The sequence below is a fragment of the Dermacentor andersoni genome, chromosome 2, assembly GCF_023375885.2.
Source record: "Dermacentor andersoni chromosome 2, qqDerAnde1_hic_scaffold, whole genome shotgun sequence".
Lineage (NCBI taxonomy): Eukaryota > Metazoa > Arthropoda > Arachnida > Ixodida > Ixodidae > Dermacentor > Dermacentor andersoni.
This window is the reverse complement of record NC_092815.1, coordinates 88307756-88327278: the sequence shown is the minus strand read 5'-3', so window position 1 is coordinate 88327278 and position 19523 is coordinate 88307756. Positions and strand designations below refer to the sequence as shown.

Genomic DNA, 19523 nt, shown 5'->3' with positions numbered 1-19523 from the left:
TTGACGCGTAGCGGTGTCGGGAAGCCTCTCGCTTGCACCCGCGCGATTTCGTAAATAGCGGCGAGTGGAGGCCAAAACAAGCCGGCGCGCACGCCGGCGCGGTAGGGGTGGGCGTTCGCGCGCGGACCGCTTCCGTGACGTCATGGTTTGGGAGGCGGAGCGACGCCACGGGGGCTCGCCTCCCCGTGGGCGTGGTCCGCGGCAGCGGCGGGCGCAACAGCAGCGCCGGCGGCAGCCGCTGGGAGGCGAAGCAAAGGAGCGGGCAGGCGTCGCGCTCCGGGGAGTAGCAGTGGCTGCGCGCGCTCAGTGTGAGTGAGGAGTCGTCCCGCAGCGCGCGACGATGCTCGCGCCAGCAGCTGCAACATGATGGAAAGCGCCGGCAGCCTGGGCCGGCCGCGCACGGCGGCTGCGGCGGCCGCCGCAGCCGCCGCGGCTGCCGCGCGGCTCGACCCTTTCGACCAGGACCTGGGGGCGGCCGAAGCGCCGCACTTCCAGAACGGATTCGCCATGCACCCGCACCACCCGCACGCGGCGGCCGCCGCCGCGGGATACACGGCCGCCGTGGCCAGGGACTTTCTGTTGCGCGGCGCCACCGACCTGGCGCCGCCGCCCCCGCACCACCACCACCACCACGCGGCGACCGCCGCCGACGGCATGTTCGTGCACCACCATCACCACCACGCCGCGGCGCAGGACCTGTACACCTCGCGGCTGCCGCTGACCGCGGCCGACGTGTACCGCGGCGACGCGTTCCAGACGCGGCCCGAACCCGTGTACGCGACGTCGATGGGCGGCCACCCGCACGGAGCCTTCTTCCGCTACATGCGGCAGCCGGTCAAGCAGGAGCTGACCTGCATGTGGGTGGAGCCGCCCGCCATCCACCACCACCCGCACCATCCGCACCACCCGCACGCGCAGCTGAGTAGCAGCAGCCCGCGAAAGCCGTGCGGCAAGAGCTTCTCGTCCATGCACGAAATCGTGACGCATCTGACGGTGGAGCACGTGGGGGGACCCGAGTGCACCAACCACGCGTGCTTCTGGCAGGACTGCGCGCGCAACGGCCGCCCCTTCAAGGCCAAGTACAAGCTGGTCAACCACATCCGCGTGCACACCGGCGAGAAGCCGTTCCCGTGCCCGTTTCCCGGCTGCGGGAAGGTGTTCGCGCGATCCGAGAACCTCAAGATCCACAAGCGAACGCACACAGGTCAGTGGCTTTCAATAGCCCCCTCCTCCTATACTGTTTCGTTTCCTTTGACCGTGCGCACGAACACGATGTTTGGAGCGCGGCTTCTCAGCCCCGTTCACGCGAGTGATTCCGAAAGAAGCATCCGTAGGGACCTCGGGGGATACACTCAGCGGGCCCTGACCGCCGGTGACCGTAAGCAGCAAAGGACGCGGCTTGCTATGAATGGCCTTCGTAGATCCTTTCTCTCCATGAATTAGGGAATCACTCATTCGTGATTGTTCCTATACGAGCCAACGACCTGGTGATTAATTATTCCTGCTACAAACATTTCGTTTGTTTTTGTAATCGCTACTTTGAGCGAGATGTGCAGGCCACAGTCGCGCCCTTTTCGTTGAAACAAACGCGCGCAGAACGTTGCACTCGCTGCAGGAGTCCCCAAGCGCGCCCGTACGAACCGGCGTGGGTCTCGCGGATCGAAGTCCAGCGGCGAAGCGACAGCGCGCCGGCCATTATTTACGCCGTTAGCCACAAGGTGTTCCTTTCCGCGCAATCCGAGAGCGAGCGAGCGCCTTCTTTCGTTCTCCCCCTTCCGTCACCGCGGCATGGGGCGTCGTCGAGCCTATTATGCACACTTGACCCGCGCGGCGACGTCGGGGTCCCCTTTCTGCTGCGTAGCGCACCGACGCAGTCGACGAGGCGGGTCCCCGTGTGTGTGCGTCGCCCGTCATCGGCAATTTGTGAGGCGGCTTGCCTGCCGTGCTCGAGTACTCATTTGTTAACGGGTCGACAGACGCGCACGCAACTCTCGTCACTCCTTGACGCGAACAGGTTTCGTGACAAATTCTGGTCGGCTAACCGATCGACCGCCTTTCGCACGAGGCATGTCGACGCTAGTCTCGTTGTAGAAGTGAGAACATTAATACAAACACGTTTAATTCCCATCGCTGGGCAGTTATTAAAAAGAAAAGGATAGTGAATGACTGACTCATTAGCGAAGCGTCTTACATGTATACATGAAAGCATTTTGCTGCTTGACTTTAAACAAGCTCCGCTTCTACCAGTTTAACGCTAAGCGTACTTCTTCAAAGAATAGATTATTATTATTATTATTATTATTATTATTATTATTATTATTATTATTATTATTATTATTATTATTATTATTCATGGCAGTTTTCGAAATAATTAAGGCAATGTGCCGATCGCTAACCCTCTCTCGTACCGACGCGTCGATGACGATTTCGGGCGGGAAGGCGAAAAGTTCTAAGAAAGTAACGCAGCCTCCAAGACCCAAACGATTCTTCTGCATAAAATATTTTAAAATATGAAAAAAAAGGGGGGGGACCGGGAACATTGAGTACACTGCGAATAGGCGTCGAATTGGATGCAGTAGCGTGAAGACGGGAACAACCGTATACAGGCAGTGGCTGCTAATACATAATTTGATGCAATTTCCAGCCGCGGCAATATCGCTCGCTGCCTCTGAATGGACGCGTAATACGGATCTTGTCCAGCAGTAATTGGGAACAGTTGCGGGTAGTTGGAATCGGTTGGTGCAGGACAGGGGCAATTGGAGATCGCAGGGGGAGGCCTTCGTCCTGCAGTGGACATAAATAGGATAACGACAATTATGATGATGATGATGATGAACTGAGAACACTACGGCGCCGATATCCTCAGTTCTGTTCGTATTATGCGAGTTCTGTGTGCGTTTAACAAGTGTACAAAAGTTAATGGATACGTCAGCGCGCGTATTTTATATACGCTGCAGTGCACAAAGTTGCTGCGCATGTGTCTTCGACGAAGTGTATTCAGCGAACTTGACGTCTTCCAGCTGGATGCGTTCCGCTTTCTGCATGCACCTTTTGTTTCCATGAGGCTGCGAGCCTCCGGACAAATTAGAGTATGGGTATCAATATATCCCGCCTTCTGTTATATAAGCAGAAAGAGTATAGACGCAGAGCATTCTTGTTTTCTTTTTTTTTTTTCGTCCCACGACAATTAAATAATTTCGTATCGGTGCTGCCTTCTGTAACGCAAATATCCACCCACTTACATATTAGAAAAGAGCTTACCGTATGCACTCTATATACATAAGTCGCGTCGTTGCATAACTGTCGAAGTGCTGCTGCACAAAGTATATATACATATACTTACTGTCCCTTCTATGAACCTTTAGCGACTGAAAGCGCCAGCGTCGGCTATACGTTCACTCTCTATACATACATGTATTTACTTTATTTATATACTGGTTAACGCAGAAATGAGTGATTAGCAGCAAAGATGTCACTTTATATACGAGTACAGATACAGACCAATGATTTCCTACGACTCCGAGGCAGATGCGCGGGACGCAATCAGAGACACGAAAGCCCTGCTGTTATGTTTACGCCAGAGAGGGCTTATATATGACCATTCGTTTACTTCGGCTTGATACTTTTTTTCTTGTTCTTCTTACTGTTGCTGATTTTCTTGTCTTCCTGACGTAAGTTCAAACACACCATATAATGTAAAATTCCGGCATGTATACATATCGCAAACCTATATATATATATATATATATATATATATATTAGTGTGGTGCTATAACTGTGACGACTGTGAACCATTAGATCAGAAATGTTCAACGAACTGCTGCATTCTGTAGAGGCTTCATCAGCTTTCAAAACTTACGGTTCGTTAGCTGCGGTCGCATTGCTTTTAGCTCCAAGTCCTATAACCTATAAAAAAAGAAAAAAAAGGACGTGTACTTGAGTGCTTGTATGAACTTAATTACATCACTGCACTAAGAAACAAAACGACTGCCTGCTAACGAATAGTTCTTTCGTGACATCGGTGAGCAGGCATGGCGTTGCAACCAAACCGGATAAACGTGCTAATTTGGGTAACCATCGCTACATTATGACCAGAACTTGCTTTATTGGGCGAGGTAATAATGGACATGCCGACATGAATACTTGAGACGGCAAATAAACAATGGTGATTTTTTTTTTAATATTCAACAAATAAGTTCAATAGTCTGGTAATTTGGCGATAATTTGACATTGTATGTATCTAAGTATTCAGTATACAGCGGATACCGTGGCTGTCTGTACGTGTCAATTGAGTTAGTCGTCAACTTCGCCAGAAATCATTAGGTATTCTTGTAACCAATGTACTGATTGTTGTCGAATCAAACGCACTGTTGCTGCATAGAGGAAGTGCCTGAATGGAGCTGTCCTTGTTTTGTTTCTTTTTTTTTTTTTTTTGAGGAGCTGTCCTTGATCCAACGAAATATTACCTGGTTTAGTTATTTTTAGCCTTTTTCTTTACTTTGAACCGCTATTCAAACATAATGCGAAACGTATAACTATTGTCTACTCGGTTAAGTATCACTGTTAGGGTGGTACGTATGACGAGTTTTGTCGTTATCTTTGTGCATCCCTCGAATGATATTAGCTGACAAATTCAAATTATCACGCACTTAGCCGAAGCTTTTATGTGCATCTAAGTGGAAGTCATTTGTTTCATTGTATTCATTGTCATGAGAGCGCATTGTCATGAGGCAGACTTTCACAAACTGCCCTTTACTTCCTCCAGCTAGCGGCGCTAATAGAGTTGCTTAAGTGTACTAAGTTCATTTTCTTTTGTCTTTAGCTCGTTTCGTCTGCCTCGTATTACGAACAGAAATAAAATAAACCATATTAAATATGCTATCTGTACAAATATATGGGAAGTTCCTCGCTGACGCCCGTGTATATATTCGGTTCTATATGTAGATACGTATCGCTGTTCTCTTATATCCCATGCAATATGTATAACAAAGAGACAGCCGTCATTTTAACGAAGTGAGAACGCTGAAAAGTACTGAACAGTAGACGGCATCATTTAAGCTGTCTCCGTCAAAAGGAACGTGTGAATGACGTTTAAATGGAAACATGAAAGGCGCCTAGTACTCTTCACATAAGGTCAGAGGTATCGTGACACCGTTTTCGCAATCAGTGCAGCGCGAGAGCGATTCCTAAACGGGATTATCGAGCGGATGTTAACGGGGAGGTGGCTCGGGAGTGGACTTACGCTGTTTTAATTTTTTTCTTTTTCTTTTTGCATTAGGAGGGGGAGGGGGATAGGTTATGAAAGCCGTGACGTAAGGACTGCTTTCTCAGCGCCCTCGCACTCCTATAATTATATACCTATATGCACGGTTATCCAACCTCTCGCCTCGTGCGGACGCGGCTTTTTCCACTGCATGCATATGTGAACGTGACACTCGATGTATATACCGTGTGTCCCAGCTAACGTTAGCCGAGCTGCTCAACGGCACGAGATACAATTATGAAACCTATGGCGTTCGGTTGTCATATGGGCTGACGATCGGACGTCGTGGGTCTTACGATTGCATCTCGTACCGTGTTTGTTAAATTTTTTTTTTCCTTCGTTGAACAGCTTGGCTAACGTCAGCTGACACACACACACACACACACACACACACACATATATACGCACTGTAGAGCACGTCTGCCGATTATGTGGTCGATTTTTGTGTTCTACTTGTGCAGTCATATAGCGTGCTGGCCACTTCTGGAAATCGCTAAACGTTCAACGAAGACAGCGGTAACCCAGAATGCGGGTTCTGAGCATGCATGATGTAAATGTCACGGAGGATATTTCATCGCAGTTATGCGAGAAAGGAAAACTATAGAGTAATAACATAGGCTATCTTGCAAGCGCGTTTGTGCGATAGGTACATGGCAGTCAATTTTGATCGTCTAAGCACATACTGTCGGTGGTTTGCTTCCTCTCTTTTTTGTTATGGGGAATGCTCGTAACGATTCATAATGCCGATGAAGCGAAGAGAACAGCCCCCGAACAACGGTCCTGAAGAAGTGGTCATTGCACCTTTAAGGAATCCGCGTCAGAAAGGCTATCGATACTCACCTTGGGTAATTATATATTCGGTCTTCGCGAAAAAATTACTCTCCTTTATAACGTTCTGAAAGAAACTGAATGATAGAAGTAAGGGGTGAAACAAGCTAATAGATGCCACGCAAAGAAATCGCTGCCACAAGTTAGCTGCAAGTTAGAAGCCCTACAAACTCTGAAATTTGTCGTATACGTAATGGGTTACACAAGCAGCTAGTATATACGAAGTAAGGCACGCTCATCATCACGCGCTCGAGAAAGGCCACGACGTTGTATTTAAATGTTTGCCAAGCCATTGGTGTTATTGTCGGCAACGACAGCGCAGATGAAGCTGCGCGTTCGGCTCACCAAAACATCAGAGGGTTCCTATACCACTTTCAAGAATTGATGCTGCGCGACAACTTCAATCACTTGCTCGCCGCATCACACTTCTACGATGGAATTCACCGGGTTTCACCAAATCACGCTTGCACTCTCTCGACCCTAACTTGCGCCTTCGCCTGCCACCTGGACTCTCCCGTCGCGAAAAAACTTTACTGTATCGCATGTGGTTGGGCGTCGCATTTCACAAATTCATATTCGTTCCTGTATACACTGCTCCCTTGAATAAAGTTTGCCAATACATGATCAAATGATTACTGCAGGTAAGACTGTCATACGACATAATCGGCGTGACATCAATACGGCGCCTTTATGCACACGAAGGTTTCGTCAGCACCCATCTCTCGCTTGATTATAAAAGCTATTTTATATGTATACACATGACGCGCGATTGTTGCTGTACCACTAGTGTTGCGTTCACTGTTATGCCTATGCGCTGAAAGAAGATATATTGATTCCTTGAATTCGCTGCAAACGTGATTGTTACTTCCGCCACCTTGATTTGCTTTTATATTGAGTGACTTTGATTTATTGACTAAACTAAACCATTTACAAGACGTTTTGATGTCCGTTCAGACGGTGAGCTTGCTTGACGCAACTTAGTTTTTGTCTGTATGCCTGAGTTAGGCGCTGTACACATTCGCTTTGTGTCGTTGCTAACGTTTGCGATTACGCTTAACAGAGGCTTCGAGCCCGTATATGGCTGTACAGATTACAATTTAATCGCAGTTGAATGCTGTTTTGAGTACCTCTGTGTAACTAGCAATTGAAAACTATAGTTATATGCATCCATGTGGGAATGCAGTCAGGAGCTAGTACTGAAATCCACGGTGTATGACGAAAACTATAGCGCAAGAAATCCGCAGCGAAACTTCATGCGTGAGGAGACGCTGCACATTGTAAGAAAGCACTCTTATTTGGTAAACTCACATTCCCCAAATGTAAGACAGCGTACGTACCACCAGAAAAGAATGAAAAATAAAATCGGGCTAGGACAGGGAATTGGACATCGTCAATGGAACTATTAATCAAGTGTGTATATATTATCAATATATTCGCAGGGAGAAAAAAAAAAAGCTTATGGTTGTCCAATGTACGTGTCTATAATCCATGGTAAAATATTTTACAGCGAAGTTGTATATGCCAGCCGATTCGTCCGTCCGTCTGTCGCCTGTACGCCGAAAACTCCGGCGCAACCACACGCGCATGCGCGAGAAAAGAAAGAGAGGCGCGCGATTGGCTGCGCCAATAGTGACGTCGTTGCCCTCCGTCGCAAGCGAGCAAGTGCGCAGCACTTTCTCTCCGGCTCCGAAATGGGTAGGCCTCGCGTCATACGTACTCCTGAGAAGCAGGCAGCCTTCGATCAGCAACGCCGCGGGCAGAACCGGCAACGAGCTCGTCTACGCCGAGCCAATGCTGCAGCACGGGTACAACAACAAGCTCGTGCAGCCGAGCGCAAGCAGTAACTGTGTGTACCGAGGACCCGGCAGCCTATACCAAGCCGTAGTTTAATTACCCGTCGGGATTAACCCAATTAACACGCACGTTTCAGCTTCAATGGTTAACCATCTGTACGGAGTGTTCGGGCGCTGATTTTTTTTCTGCTATTCTTTTGAAGTATTGGATGGTTATTCAGTGACGACAGACCTGTCGGTAAGGGTAAAAACAGGAGAGAAATAAAGCTACAAACTGCGGCAAAATCCGTGAATTTGGCAAATTGCCGCCTCGAATCTGGCAAATTCAATATGGACGGGGAGCATATAACAGCATAAAGAAAGAAAACATCATAAATCAGTTTTATTCGCCGTGTTTTCAATCCTATAGGGAGACTTGCCGGTAAGTAAATGCGCACTACAAATGCCCACGTGGTCGCAGTCATCCTCCGTGATCTAATCGGTGTGCAGTGAAACCGCCGTCTCTTACGCGGTAAATTACCAGAAGCTTCTTATAAGCCGTGCGGTGAAGAAATGGCAAGATATGTATCAATGGTCGGCGCGCTAAATTTTATTAAATGTGATTCGCTAAATGCGCGCGCAAGAGAGATGGGATCTCCGTTCTTCTCCACGCAAGTTGCGCTCACGTTAGTCTGTACACACACACACGTCGCGCAGACGCACGTATACTCAAACGCACGGATACACGCCCGCTATCGGCAGCTCAATCAAGTTGCGAGCACCGCGAGGCATTCCGGGGCCAAAGCGCGCAGGACATCGACACAAACCGAGGAGGAGACCGAGTACTGGAGCCGCAGCTTATCGGCCGCAGACACGCGCCACGCGCTTAATCCGCTTGTAGAACCAGCCGACAACCAGGCCCGGCCGGACGACGCGTGCCCTCCCTGCGCGAAGCGCGGCCGAGGCTCATGTGGAGCGCGTAGCTGCGCTGTCCAGTTTGCTCTCGTGCGCGCGCAGACGAACGTTTGATCGTGCGCACCTTCTCGCCTAAACCAACACAATCTGCAGCTTCACATGTACGTGGACTAAGGTTAACGATGTGACAAAGTCAGATGCGGTAAAACCTCTTCGTAAAGAAGTGATCGGAACAGGCAATCGACTTCGTTGTAAGCGGTATTTCGTCAAAAGCGGATGGACTACTGGAAAGACACAGTAACGCGAGAATACAAAGAACTTCGAATAATGAAATATCTTGAATAAAGCGACTTCGTTATGATGAGAGTTTACTGCGTATAGTTTTGTAGATACATATAGTCCTTTTCCTCCGCCATACTTTCATTTCCACTGTCCTCTCTCCTTGCCTTTTACTCTTATACGCCAAAATCGTCGTGAACGCTGACCACCGTTCAAGCGTCAGCAGACTCGGCTAGACAGTTAGTGTGATCGCCCCTTGACAGAGAAACACACTGGTGTATACGGGCTTCGGTACCCAAGGCTTTAAGTGCTTGCTCATGGTATTAAGGGCTTGTGAATTGTGTTACCGACTTTCAAGGCTGTAGAGCGTAGCATCGCGTTATTGTGCGAATTTTTCGCACCTCATTTCTTTTTTGTTATTTCTACCGCCTTTTCAGCTGTGGTGTAAGTGGAAACGATCGCGCCGTCTAATCGGCCCAGGGCGCGGAATCGAATCCCGGCGCGGAGCTAGCATTTCGATGCGGGCGAAATGCTGAAACATTCTTGTGCTACGCATTGACTGCACGTTGAAGAACCCCAGGTGGTATAAGTTAATCCGCAGTTCCCCCTACGGCGTGCCTTATAATCATATCGTGGTTTTGGCACGCTACAATTTACTGACACGATCGATCGCAAGCGCGATAGCGCGCTGGACCAAAGACCATTAACAGAAGAAACCATTTTAGAGTGCCGACATCACAAGCCACCGCAGCTGAGAGCGACGAGGGCTCTGTTGCAGTTTTTAAAGACAACAGAATTGGACAAGCGGCTGTAGCCCGAATTGATGTTTACAGTTCTACTGTGCTGTGCGGTGATTGTATGCAATGACAGTGAGCGACTGTGACTGTGAATCTGTGCTCGCGTTCTTTCTCTATCTCTTCTGTCTTGTCACTCTACCTCCCCCTCCACTCTCTTCCAAGTGTAGGGTAACAAACCGGATCTTTCCTTCTGAGTAACCTCCCTGCCTTTCCCCTTTCTTCTGTCTCTCATGGAACGTAAAACCCCGTAATTTAATTAATTAATTGCAAGTGTTGGCCCTTTTATGGCGCCTTACCAAGATAAACCTGGCGCAAGATAGCTGTCTTATTGTTGTCTATTGAGTGATAACTAATAGATAAATTTTCCCTAACAAAGAATTCTAGCGTAAGAACGTTTTCGGAATACGGGCCCTGTTATTTGCGACGCGAGGCAACTGCGCGGTGCCATGACCGAGTGGTCGAGACACAAGCAAACTCAGGGGAAAGAAAACAAGTTTTTATAATTGCTTATTTTTCAACAATTGCGTTCACTCTTTTCTCTTCCCGCTTTGGGAACACTCTTCCACAATTGCTCAGCAAGGAAAGTTGTCGAACACTTTTTTTTTCCTGTTCCAATTAATTATTAAGGGCGGGCTCCGGAATAATTTTGACCATCTGTGGTTCCAAGCGTTTCGCCTTCATCTAAACGCGGTTGCCGCGGCCAGGAATCGAACCCTCGACCTCGTGCTCAGCAACAGAACGCCATAGCCGTTGAGAGAACCGACATTGATTAAGCGCTTTGGTTCGTAAGTACAGGCATTTAGAATACACAATAACTATAGTATGCGACTTAAACGTACTGCACCTGATGCGAAAAAAGAAATCACGTCGCTCACTGCAGCTGTCACGCGCACTCACGGCTGCGTTGTGTGTCCCGGATGCGGCAGTGAACTTCATGAAAATATGCGACCCCCCTCCCCCCTTCCTCTCCGACAGTCACAGAGCAACGCTCTGCGGCTATTGAACCGCCTTGATCTCTTTCGCAAGCGTCGGTTAAGCGCCTATTTCAGGAGTCGGCGAACTGTTTCTCTATCGATTAATGGCGCGGAAGAGTTATTCACTGAGCGTGCGCGACATTATATGCGAGCAGTATATTTAACAGCCAGCCTCATTTACACCACTGAGGTTATGCATGTGTTTCTTTATGTTAAAACAAAACAAAGATATTCTTGGCGTCTTGGAGGCATTGTGTGCCACAAGGCTATTCGTGCCATATATTAATCAGCATGTTCGTAGAATATTGTCTCAGCTGAGCATGCTTGCTTCGCTTTTTGTGGAAGTGCGACCTTATCAGAAGTCGCAATGCCCTAATCAAGCAGCAAACAATTTCGATCATAGATACATACGGAGATCAGAAATCAATGAAAATGTGCACATTTAAGCAGCGTGCGGGAATGAAAGAACGCCATATTGTCAACGTCGTTGAGCCCCAGTAGAAACCTGCTACAACAATAATTATGCGTAATATTCAATTCCATCTCAATGAAAAGTATATAACAGAGATACAGCGGCATTCGACTTTTGGAAGGGCTAAACCAGCAAAGACAGCCACGTACCTACACAGACGTATTCGCATGTACAATCTTATGTACACTGACACCCTGCTTGATCCCTTAAAATAGATAGCGCGTAAACTGCACCTTTCATCGAACTTTGCACCTGCCTTGTAGACGATGCTCCGGTGTTCAACACCGTTTCCGGTCAATGCACGTTCGTATGCCGGCGCAGCAGACGTGGGGAATTCACCTGTCAGCGACATCAGTAAGGATTGTGCTGCCGCTTCCCGCGCCGAATGCAGCTGCTCACGTTATAAATGCTTGTGCTGCCTTTTCTTGTTTCGCTTTGGTTCCTTTTAAAGCGAAGCTTTCTACGTCTCACTGATTCGTCCGTGAACGCTGAAAACGCACTGCAGGAAAGCCAACTTACACATCTGCGTAGAACACTACAGTTTACATTCGCAGTACCGCGCCAGCGTTGACTGGCCGGCCGCGGTCAGTGCCTGATGACGGTGCGAAGCGACGAGCTCAGCAAGAGTAGCGCATGCGCACAAAGTTCACTGGAACCGAAAGTTGCGTCTGCTAGGCATGACACCTCCCCTGTCGCGATTAAGTGAACTTCCTTGCTTATCGGAGACAGCAAGTGCGCCTGAATATGGGCTCGTCTTAGTATCTGGGGAAAAAGAACACGCTACCCAGACGAACTGTGTATATCTCCACTGCATTACGCGCGTCACGCAATGCATTCCCGGCCATCACCGTGGGTAGGCCGCGGGTGCAACGCACGGCAAAAGAAGTCGCGTGCCTTGTGTGCCACTCCTTGGCTAAGCACTGGCATTTTTTTTCCCTCTTTCTTTAGCGCCGTATCCCGACTTTATACAAACATGCACACGCACACACGTATGTACGCGCATACGTAAACAAACAAACAGAAATTACAGAAGCAGAAATTAAACAGAAGCAACTTTTAAAGCTCGCAATTGCCCATACTACTGCAGTCAACCTTTCTGACAAGTTGATCGGCCACCTCTACAGATAGTTCTCATATGACGTCACGGACGCAGCTCTCACTGTGCTAGTACCCAAATATGGCGGCCACGATGACGTCAGTGCATTGTATCATCACGCGCACATTGCTTTGCTTATCGACGGTGACTGTATTCTACCGGTTTATCACCGTTATCGCCTTGTCGTTCCGCTGTCATGCTGTCACGTTTCTTGATTAGACTACTCGCCGTGCTTGTACCTAAAGATGACGGCCCTGATGACGTCTATGCAAACTATATATATTAACGCGTTAAGGGCCCCGTGTCGCAGAATATCTCGCGTCGGCGTCTCGCGCCCAGCGTCGAATGTCGTTTCGGCAGAACTATTTTCGAACCACCGATACCCAGGCCCTGCATGTGGCGTAAGAAAGTTACTGAACTAATTGAATTTCTCAAGCTAAAATACGTAAAAAAATCGTAAAGTACGACACACACAACCTACAGACACGCTAGCGTCGAATTGTAATTTGAATATACGAGAAAACATAATTATGTTACGCGAAAACTGAAAGAAACCCCTTTTACAGCGTTTCTACAATACATAGACCGGAGTCCAGACGACGCTCGCCGCCGCTGCATCGCGGCCTCTGCAAGAGGCCACTTCTCGATCAGAAAGCCCGCCTTCGTGCGTAGCGTTCGCTACCAGCGTTTCCCGGTGAACATAGCGGTTACATGCGCTGCAGTTGCCGGGAAGCGTGAGAAGCAGTCAGGGATCTTTGAATGTTATCGCGTTCCACTCTTAAAGGCGAAGCTTAAGCGTCGTCAAAAATTTTTAGAACAGTGCAGCGAGCGTCCTTTCGGTTTCACTTCTGTTGCTCTCTCCCTCTTCGTCGTACTGCTTGTCTCAGTGAACATTCACATGTCTTGAAAGTGGTTTCGCTACTGTGTGTAATAGAAGAAAGAAAAAGCAGGTCAAACGAAAACATTGAGTAGCGTTTAAGGTCAACTGTATTTTCATTTATTGAAACCTTAAAGGCCCGCAGGCATTACGTAAGGCATGGGGCAAACAATGTATTGCTTGTACAGTGCGACTCATTCATGTTCGCGCGCTGGAGAAAAATGATGATAATCGTTGAGGCCGTAACAAATAATCAACAAGAAATCATAATGAGAGACCGAAAGACGTGCTCCATAAAAAAAAAGCAAGGTATGCAGCAAAGCTATACTTCAGTCTTCCGTGACAACTTGACCTTTAACTGGTGCACAGCACTCGCATAAATCATTGTGGAGCAACATACCGCTAACACTCGACAGGCAGCTGCAGTGTTTAAAGCTGCAGTAACCACATTCTAGGCTTGTAACTCTAATCAGAAAAACAGAACAAGTTGCAGCTGTAGCGAACGCGTGCACCCATGAATATATGGTCTTCGGGTGAGCTGTATACATGCTTATTTCAGTGAACGCCGATTCCATTGCATTTCATCCTGCAGGAACAACACTGTGTATACATATATAGTAATGCTGCGCGCAGTAACATTTACAGTGCGGATTGTAGTGTCACTCATATTTTGCTGCACCTTACATATCATGCACGTACCAAGGAGGACACGTGAATGACGTTTCCGATACGCAGATGAGTCTGACACTGATGCCAGTGTAAATACACAATTACGGTAAGAATATCGGCCATATGGAGCTATATGGTCTGTCTTCGCTATTGAGAGGGATCGGACCCACCGAAACAGTAGTATATAGACTCTGAGATGGGCCACCCGCGGTCCATGAAATAGACGACACCGACGTAGTGGTCACCCGGAAGAGCGGTATACATGCGACACACCAGGCTTTCACAGTTGCTTTTGAGCACGACGAACACGTGAAAATTATAAGGGACTTCTCGCCCCTTTCACCACGCACCTGTTAGAGATTATTATTATTATTATTATTATTATTATTATTATTATTATTATTATTATTATTATTATTATTATTATTATTATTATTATTATTATTGAAGACATATATACACTTGATGGGAAAGGCAAAGCAAACCGCCGCCTGAAGGGGCACAGTGCCTGCTCACTCTTTAGAAAGGAGGAGAGAGAAGCGAGAAAGTATGCAGGGATCTTAACCAAAAAAAAAAAAAAGCGTCTGGTGGCTATGTGTACACGCTGGGAAAGGAAGGAGAGAAGGCGGTGGAACATGTGCTGCTAAAGCGCCCGTTAGAGACGTTATACTTGCCTCCACGAACGCAAGCGACAGAGCCCGCAAGCTACAGATGACTTACACAATTATCGACCGGACTTCATATGCATCCGCGTGCTCGGGCGCGTTCGGGCCGCTGCATATACTGATACTTGCAGAAACGCACGTTGTCTGCCGGCTCACGGCCGATGTTGCTCTGATGTGAAGGGCGTCGGCGGTTACGTGTACAACGCCCGGCAGGCTCGCGAGAACGCGCCAAAGAGGCTCCGCATCATGACCGATCGGGGAGGCCGAAGTTCGCGAACGGCTGTCAGCGCGCGCCAGACAAAAGGCCGCCTTGCCGCGGATGGCTAGGCGCACCTATCGCGGCTCACACCGCAGATGGCGCGGGAATATGCGCGCGTAGTGTGTAGCATATATAAATATACATACATAACCCTTGTCGAAGCTGCTTTTTTTTTTTTTTTTTTTGTACGCTACATACGAGGCGCCTGCCTGTCCTTCTCGCACTGCATACGCTTCTATATCCTCCAGTATGCGCACACTGACCCTATAGTGTGCCCGGGGCTTCGTCGCGTGCAGGTGGTGGACTGGCTTTGATTGACACGCCTTCCACGGCCCGGCAGATTCACCCGAAAGAGGAAAGCTTGTGTTTGGGAAAGGCGGAGGAAAGGGGGGACTGGGGGGCCGGGAAGCGTGTCAAGCTGGTATAGCTGCGCAAGCCAAGCGTAATAGCTATGTGCACAGTACGCGAGTGAACCTCGGCGCTCGTCACTGCAAGCTGCGGCACGATCTTCTTATCCGCGGTGTGCAACGTTTCCCGCGCGTAACGTTCACGATCGCATCCTTTGATGTGTGTTTGCGAGACTCGCATGATTATCATCCATTTGTTTAGTGAGCAAGCAAGGTTTTACATTTTCGTGAGAGAGAAACACACATATAAATTGCGTCCAATTCAGAGCCCAGTCGCCGCGCACCCGCTGAACTTATTGAGCCTCGAGTTTGTTTGACGCGAGTCTCGAATCTTTATTAACAGCTCTTGCCTCGAAGGGCCTCGTGTATAAACTCGGTATGCTGCGGTATGCATGCGCTGTCCGTATAGTGGTGGCATACCACCACTATGTGCGTTGTAGCTGCAGGCTGGTTTAGCCTGGTGATCGAGGACTGTAGTTGCTCCGCCTGTGCATCCCTTGCAGTATCACTGGGGTATTCGCCACATGTCCAACAGGTCAGTGCACGACTGCTGTTCAGTGTATCTTAAAAATGTAACAAGAAGGCGTGAATCTTCATTGGGGGCCATAACGCGTGCTCTTCCCTCTGTTTTCTCTTTCCCGTCATCCACGCCCCAATAACCGTGCCACACGTGCGGTGGTATTCCGTGTATACCTTTGCTTGTACATTGAAAAAATATATATATTCCGGGGTTTTTTTTATGTGCCAAAATCACGATTCGTTTATGAGGCACGCCGTAGTGGGGGACTGCGGAATAATTTCGACAAATTGGGGTTCTTTAACGTTTTGTGCATTGAGCAACCCCTTACGATTTCTTTTCTTTTTTTCGTAGTGGCATTATTCCGTCCTGTGGGAATAAGAAAAAGGGTTATTAAAAAGGTTAATTTCCTTACTTCCGTCTGTTAGCGACCAGTCTGTGGCCGGCCGGTCGATTACAGCCTATATAAGAACGCAGTTCCAAATGCATCGCGCTGTCCAACAATAATGGGGAACTTGTATACAATATGCGCCAGCCAATTGCATTCACCCGTTTCCGTGACTTCACGGCGAAGACAAACTTCTTCCAATATTGGCATACCCTTTTGGGAACTGTTTTGTGGACCGCCGAAGCACAAAGTGCAGTCATACAGCACGGTTCTGCAGTGTGAGCTTAAGGAATTCTTGGTTCACCATGAAGTCATGCATTGCCACTTCTCTGTGACGCGCGTACTGATTTTATCACGCTAAGCAGTGATCCCGTTTCATATTCGGCTGATTGCAAGTGGAAGGCGATATACATTGCCCACGGCCTGCCCTCTCGAAAACAAAAGTTATTGAAAACATTGAACACAATTGTCCATATTCAAAAAAAAAAGAAAGAAAATAAGTGCCCTTGGCTCAGTAGCGCCTGAGTGTCTACGGCTGGGACGAGCATAGCGCCATCCGCACGGGCGTTCCCCGCTGTGGCCGCGTTCGTTTCGGATGTGATGGCGGTAAAGGATGGCGGCGGGGCGAAGGTAATATCGTCGGAGGATTACGGGCTGGGAGCCGCTGGGGGTTTCGGAACGAGTCCCACCGCACTGGGCACGCCGCGATGAAGTTCAGTGTCAAGGCCAGTCCACCAACGGACTCGCTCGCATCCCGACCACGATTTCTGCTGACGACTAGGAATGGTTAAGACTATGCTTCAGGGGTAAGTCTGAGGACAGCTACGCGCAAACAAAGCGCGGAAAGAAAGAAAGAAAGAAAGAAAGAAAGAAAGGAAGAAAGAAAGGAAGAAAGAAAGAAAATCCACACAGGCACCTACGCACAGACCAATCTGACTTTATCATCCGTACCTGCAAACGAGTTACCCAGAATGTCAAACTTATTAGTTTTTTTTATACGCACAACACTGAGGTAATACTAAACAGTGCTGGCTACGGAAGGGCTATTGCGGTTCTCAAATACGGCTTAAGTTTACGGCGAACCTCTAAATCCGTGGCTAGAAGCTCGAGTGTCAATGCACTCGCGTTGTTTGTTGTGTTTCCCCCTCGTAACCTTTGTGAAACATATTTCGCTTCTCTCAGTGTAGGGTAGCAAACTGGTTAAAATGCTATAGTTAACGTCCGTACGTTTCCTTACCTTCCTTCTATATTTCTTAGAGAACGTATGACGTTGTAGTGCCTCTGCACTGTTGTTCATTCACAAATACAAGTCCCCGGAAACAACCGGCATACTTTCGCCTATATATATTCTGCCTACATTCTGCGTAATTTGCCGTGCATTCTAAGGCTATATATTCGCGGTCTCTGAAGTGCCAAAAACATTGTTGGGCAAGCCTTAAGGCAAGTCTTAATCGCGAAAAAAAAGAAATCAATCAATCAATCAATAAATAAATACGGCACAAAATACGACGCGGATGGCCTCGTCTCTGCCTTCTTTTTTTCTCCGTCTTCTTTTCTTGCGTTTGGTCCCGGCCATTTGCTGAAGTTCATTGTCTGTGCAAATATTTTCGCAAATTACGGCGCTTAAGCATATGTAGTTATCCGCAAAATATTTCTTCGTTGGCAAGCGTCTTTTAACATGTGTCTACTGTATATATTCACAAAAGTACAAGGAACTATGAACCTCAAATAGTTTCTCGCGCCCAAAATCACTATATATACGCACTTATTCGCTGTGATTTAAGGCCCAAGAGATTTCGAAACTTACGTACATGCATGGGAGAAACTATCGCGGAAGTCTGGCATATAAAACATTTGTGTGAATTTAAAAATAAAGAGGAAGAATATATGAAAAGCCTGAAAGCTCCGATACGCACTAAAGTGGCGGAGCAGACGAGGCCGCTAGGCATCCGCTTCTATACATGTCTATTTGATATGGTAGGGACGGAGAATAAGCGGGAAATTATTACGGAAACGGACGAGCCGTGTGAAAGACCTGTCAAATGCCGCTATATACGCGGGACATCATCAGGTCGAGGCGCAAAGAAGAATGCGCTGCCCTCGGCGCTTGATACAGTGTATATGAAACACGCTACTGTATACAATGCGGCAGCGTTGTCCAAGGGGGGCATATGCGTTCGGTGTCCGTGTGCGTACAATGTACGGGTGCCAGGGCAGCTGCTGAGGGGACATAAAACAGTGCCGCGTCGTGTCGACGTCGCCGAAATGAGCCATAAATCTGTCAAGGCGGCGAAACAATGCGGCGTTCCCCCTTGCATTGGCAGGCCGGCAGGGGCGCGCGTATACCGACGAGGCGAGGCGGGTGTGTGTGCTCCGACGCACATACGCTTCTGAACGTTCTGAATGTAGTCGGCTGCAGTCAACTGTGTGGCCGCGCTGTCGCGAACTCCTCGCGCGCGCTTTCTAACTTCGGACAGAGTGAGTGAGTGAGTGAGTGAGTGAGTGAGTGAGTGAGTGAGTGAGTGAGTGAGTGAGTGAGTGAGTGAGTGAGTGAGTGAGTGAGTGAGTGAGTGAGTGAAAGAGAGAAACGGCGGTGCAAGATGAAGCGAAGAAAATGAGGAGCAGGACGATGAATGAGAACGCTCAAACGCCAGTTGCATGGATATCTTTCCCCAAAAATACCTCACCTATATGTGATTTCGGAAGATTAACGTCCCGAAGGAACGATCATATAAGACCGAGATTTGGCACTTTTTCTGGATAGACTATAGGCATAAAAAAAGAAATCGCGTCGTTAAATGATTGCCTTCACACAGCTGTTAATCAGTTCTTCGAAGAGCATTGCAAAGCAGGCATTGCCAGTTTAGTGATAAACGCGCTGTCTTACACCGAGAGTCGATTTGTTCCGCAGACACGGCGCCCGAGAACAGCTGAACAACGCCCCCCAGAGCAGTGCAGCAGGTGCACCTCTCTATGCCTCCAAGCGCGCGGGCAACGCCTGCAGAGAAACAACAGCAGCATCGCACCGCCGGAGTTCAGCCGCGGTCACACTGAGCCCTTAACTGTATACGCTTCAGAGAACGCAAACGACGTTTCCAGGCGCAGAAGACGACACAAATGTGGGCCCATTAATTGACGAGCGAGGCGAACACCACCGCGCGGTGAGCGGTGCAGCTGCATGCGTTCGATGAATGCGCGACTGCCAACGTGCGGCACGCACTATACACGCTCATGGGAGTGCCGCCTCTCGCGTATACGCTCATGCGGGAACCGATTGACGCTGCCGGGTCCCTATCCTGTTCTTATTTATGTATATATTTTTTTCTTTGCTTCGTTCCTCTTGCA

General features: G+C 48.4%; 1 protein-coding gene and 1 long non-coding RNA gene across 3 annotated transcripts in view; one reads left to right on the top strand and one right to left on the bottom strand.

Moving 5' to 3' along the window:
* Positions 1-250: 250 nt before the first annotated feature.
* Positions 251-19523, top strand: part of LOC126541662 (zinc finger protein ZIC 5-like) — a 149281-nt gene continuing 130008 nt past the window's right edge. For both annotated transcript variants that reach the window (XM_055076823.1, XM_050188524.2), the window contains exon 1: positions 251-1204. In XM_055076823.1, the coding sequence (XP_054932798.1) occupies positions 364-1204 (841 nt within the window). In that variant the 5' untranslated portion in view covers positions 251-363. The remainder of the gene's footprint in view (positions 1205-19523) is intronic.
* Positions 2483-19523, bottom strand: part of LOC129387617 (uncharacterized) — a 74703-nt gene continuing 57662 nt past the window's right edge. The window contains exon 3 of the long non-coding RNA XR_008614794.2: positions 2483-3906. This is a non-coding gene — a long non-coding RNA (uncharacterized lncRNA). The remainder of the gene's footprint in view (positions 3907-19523) is intronic.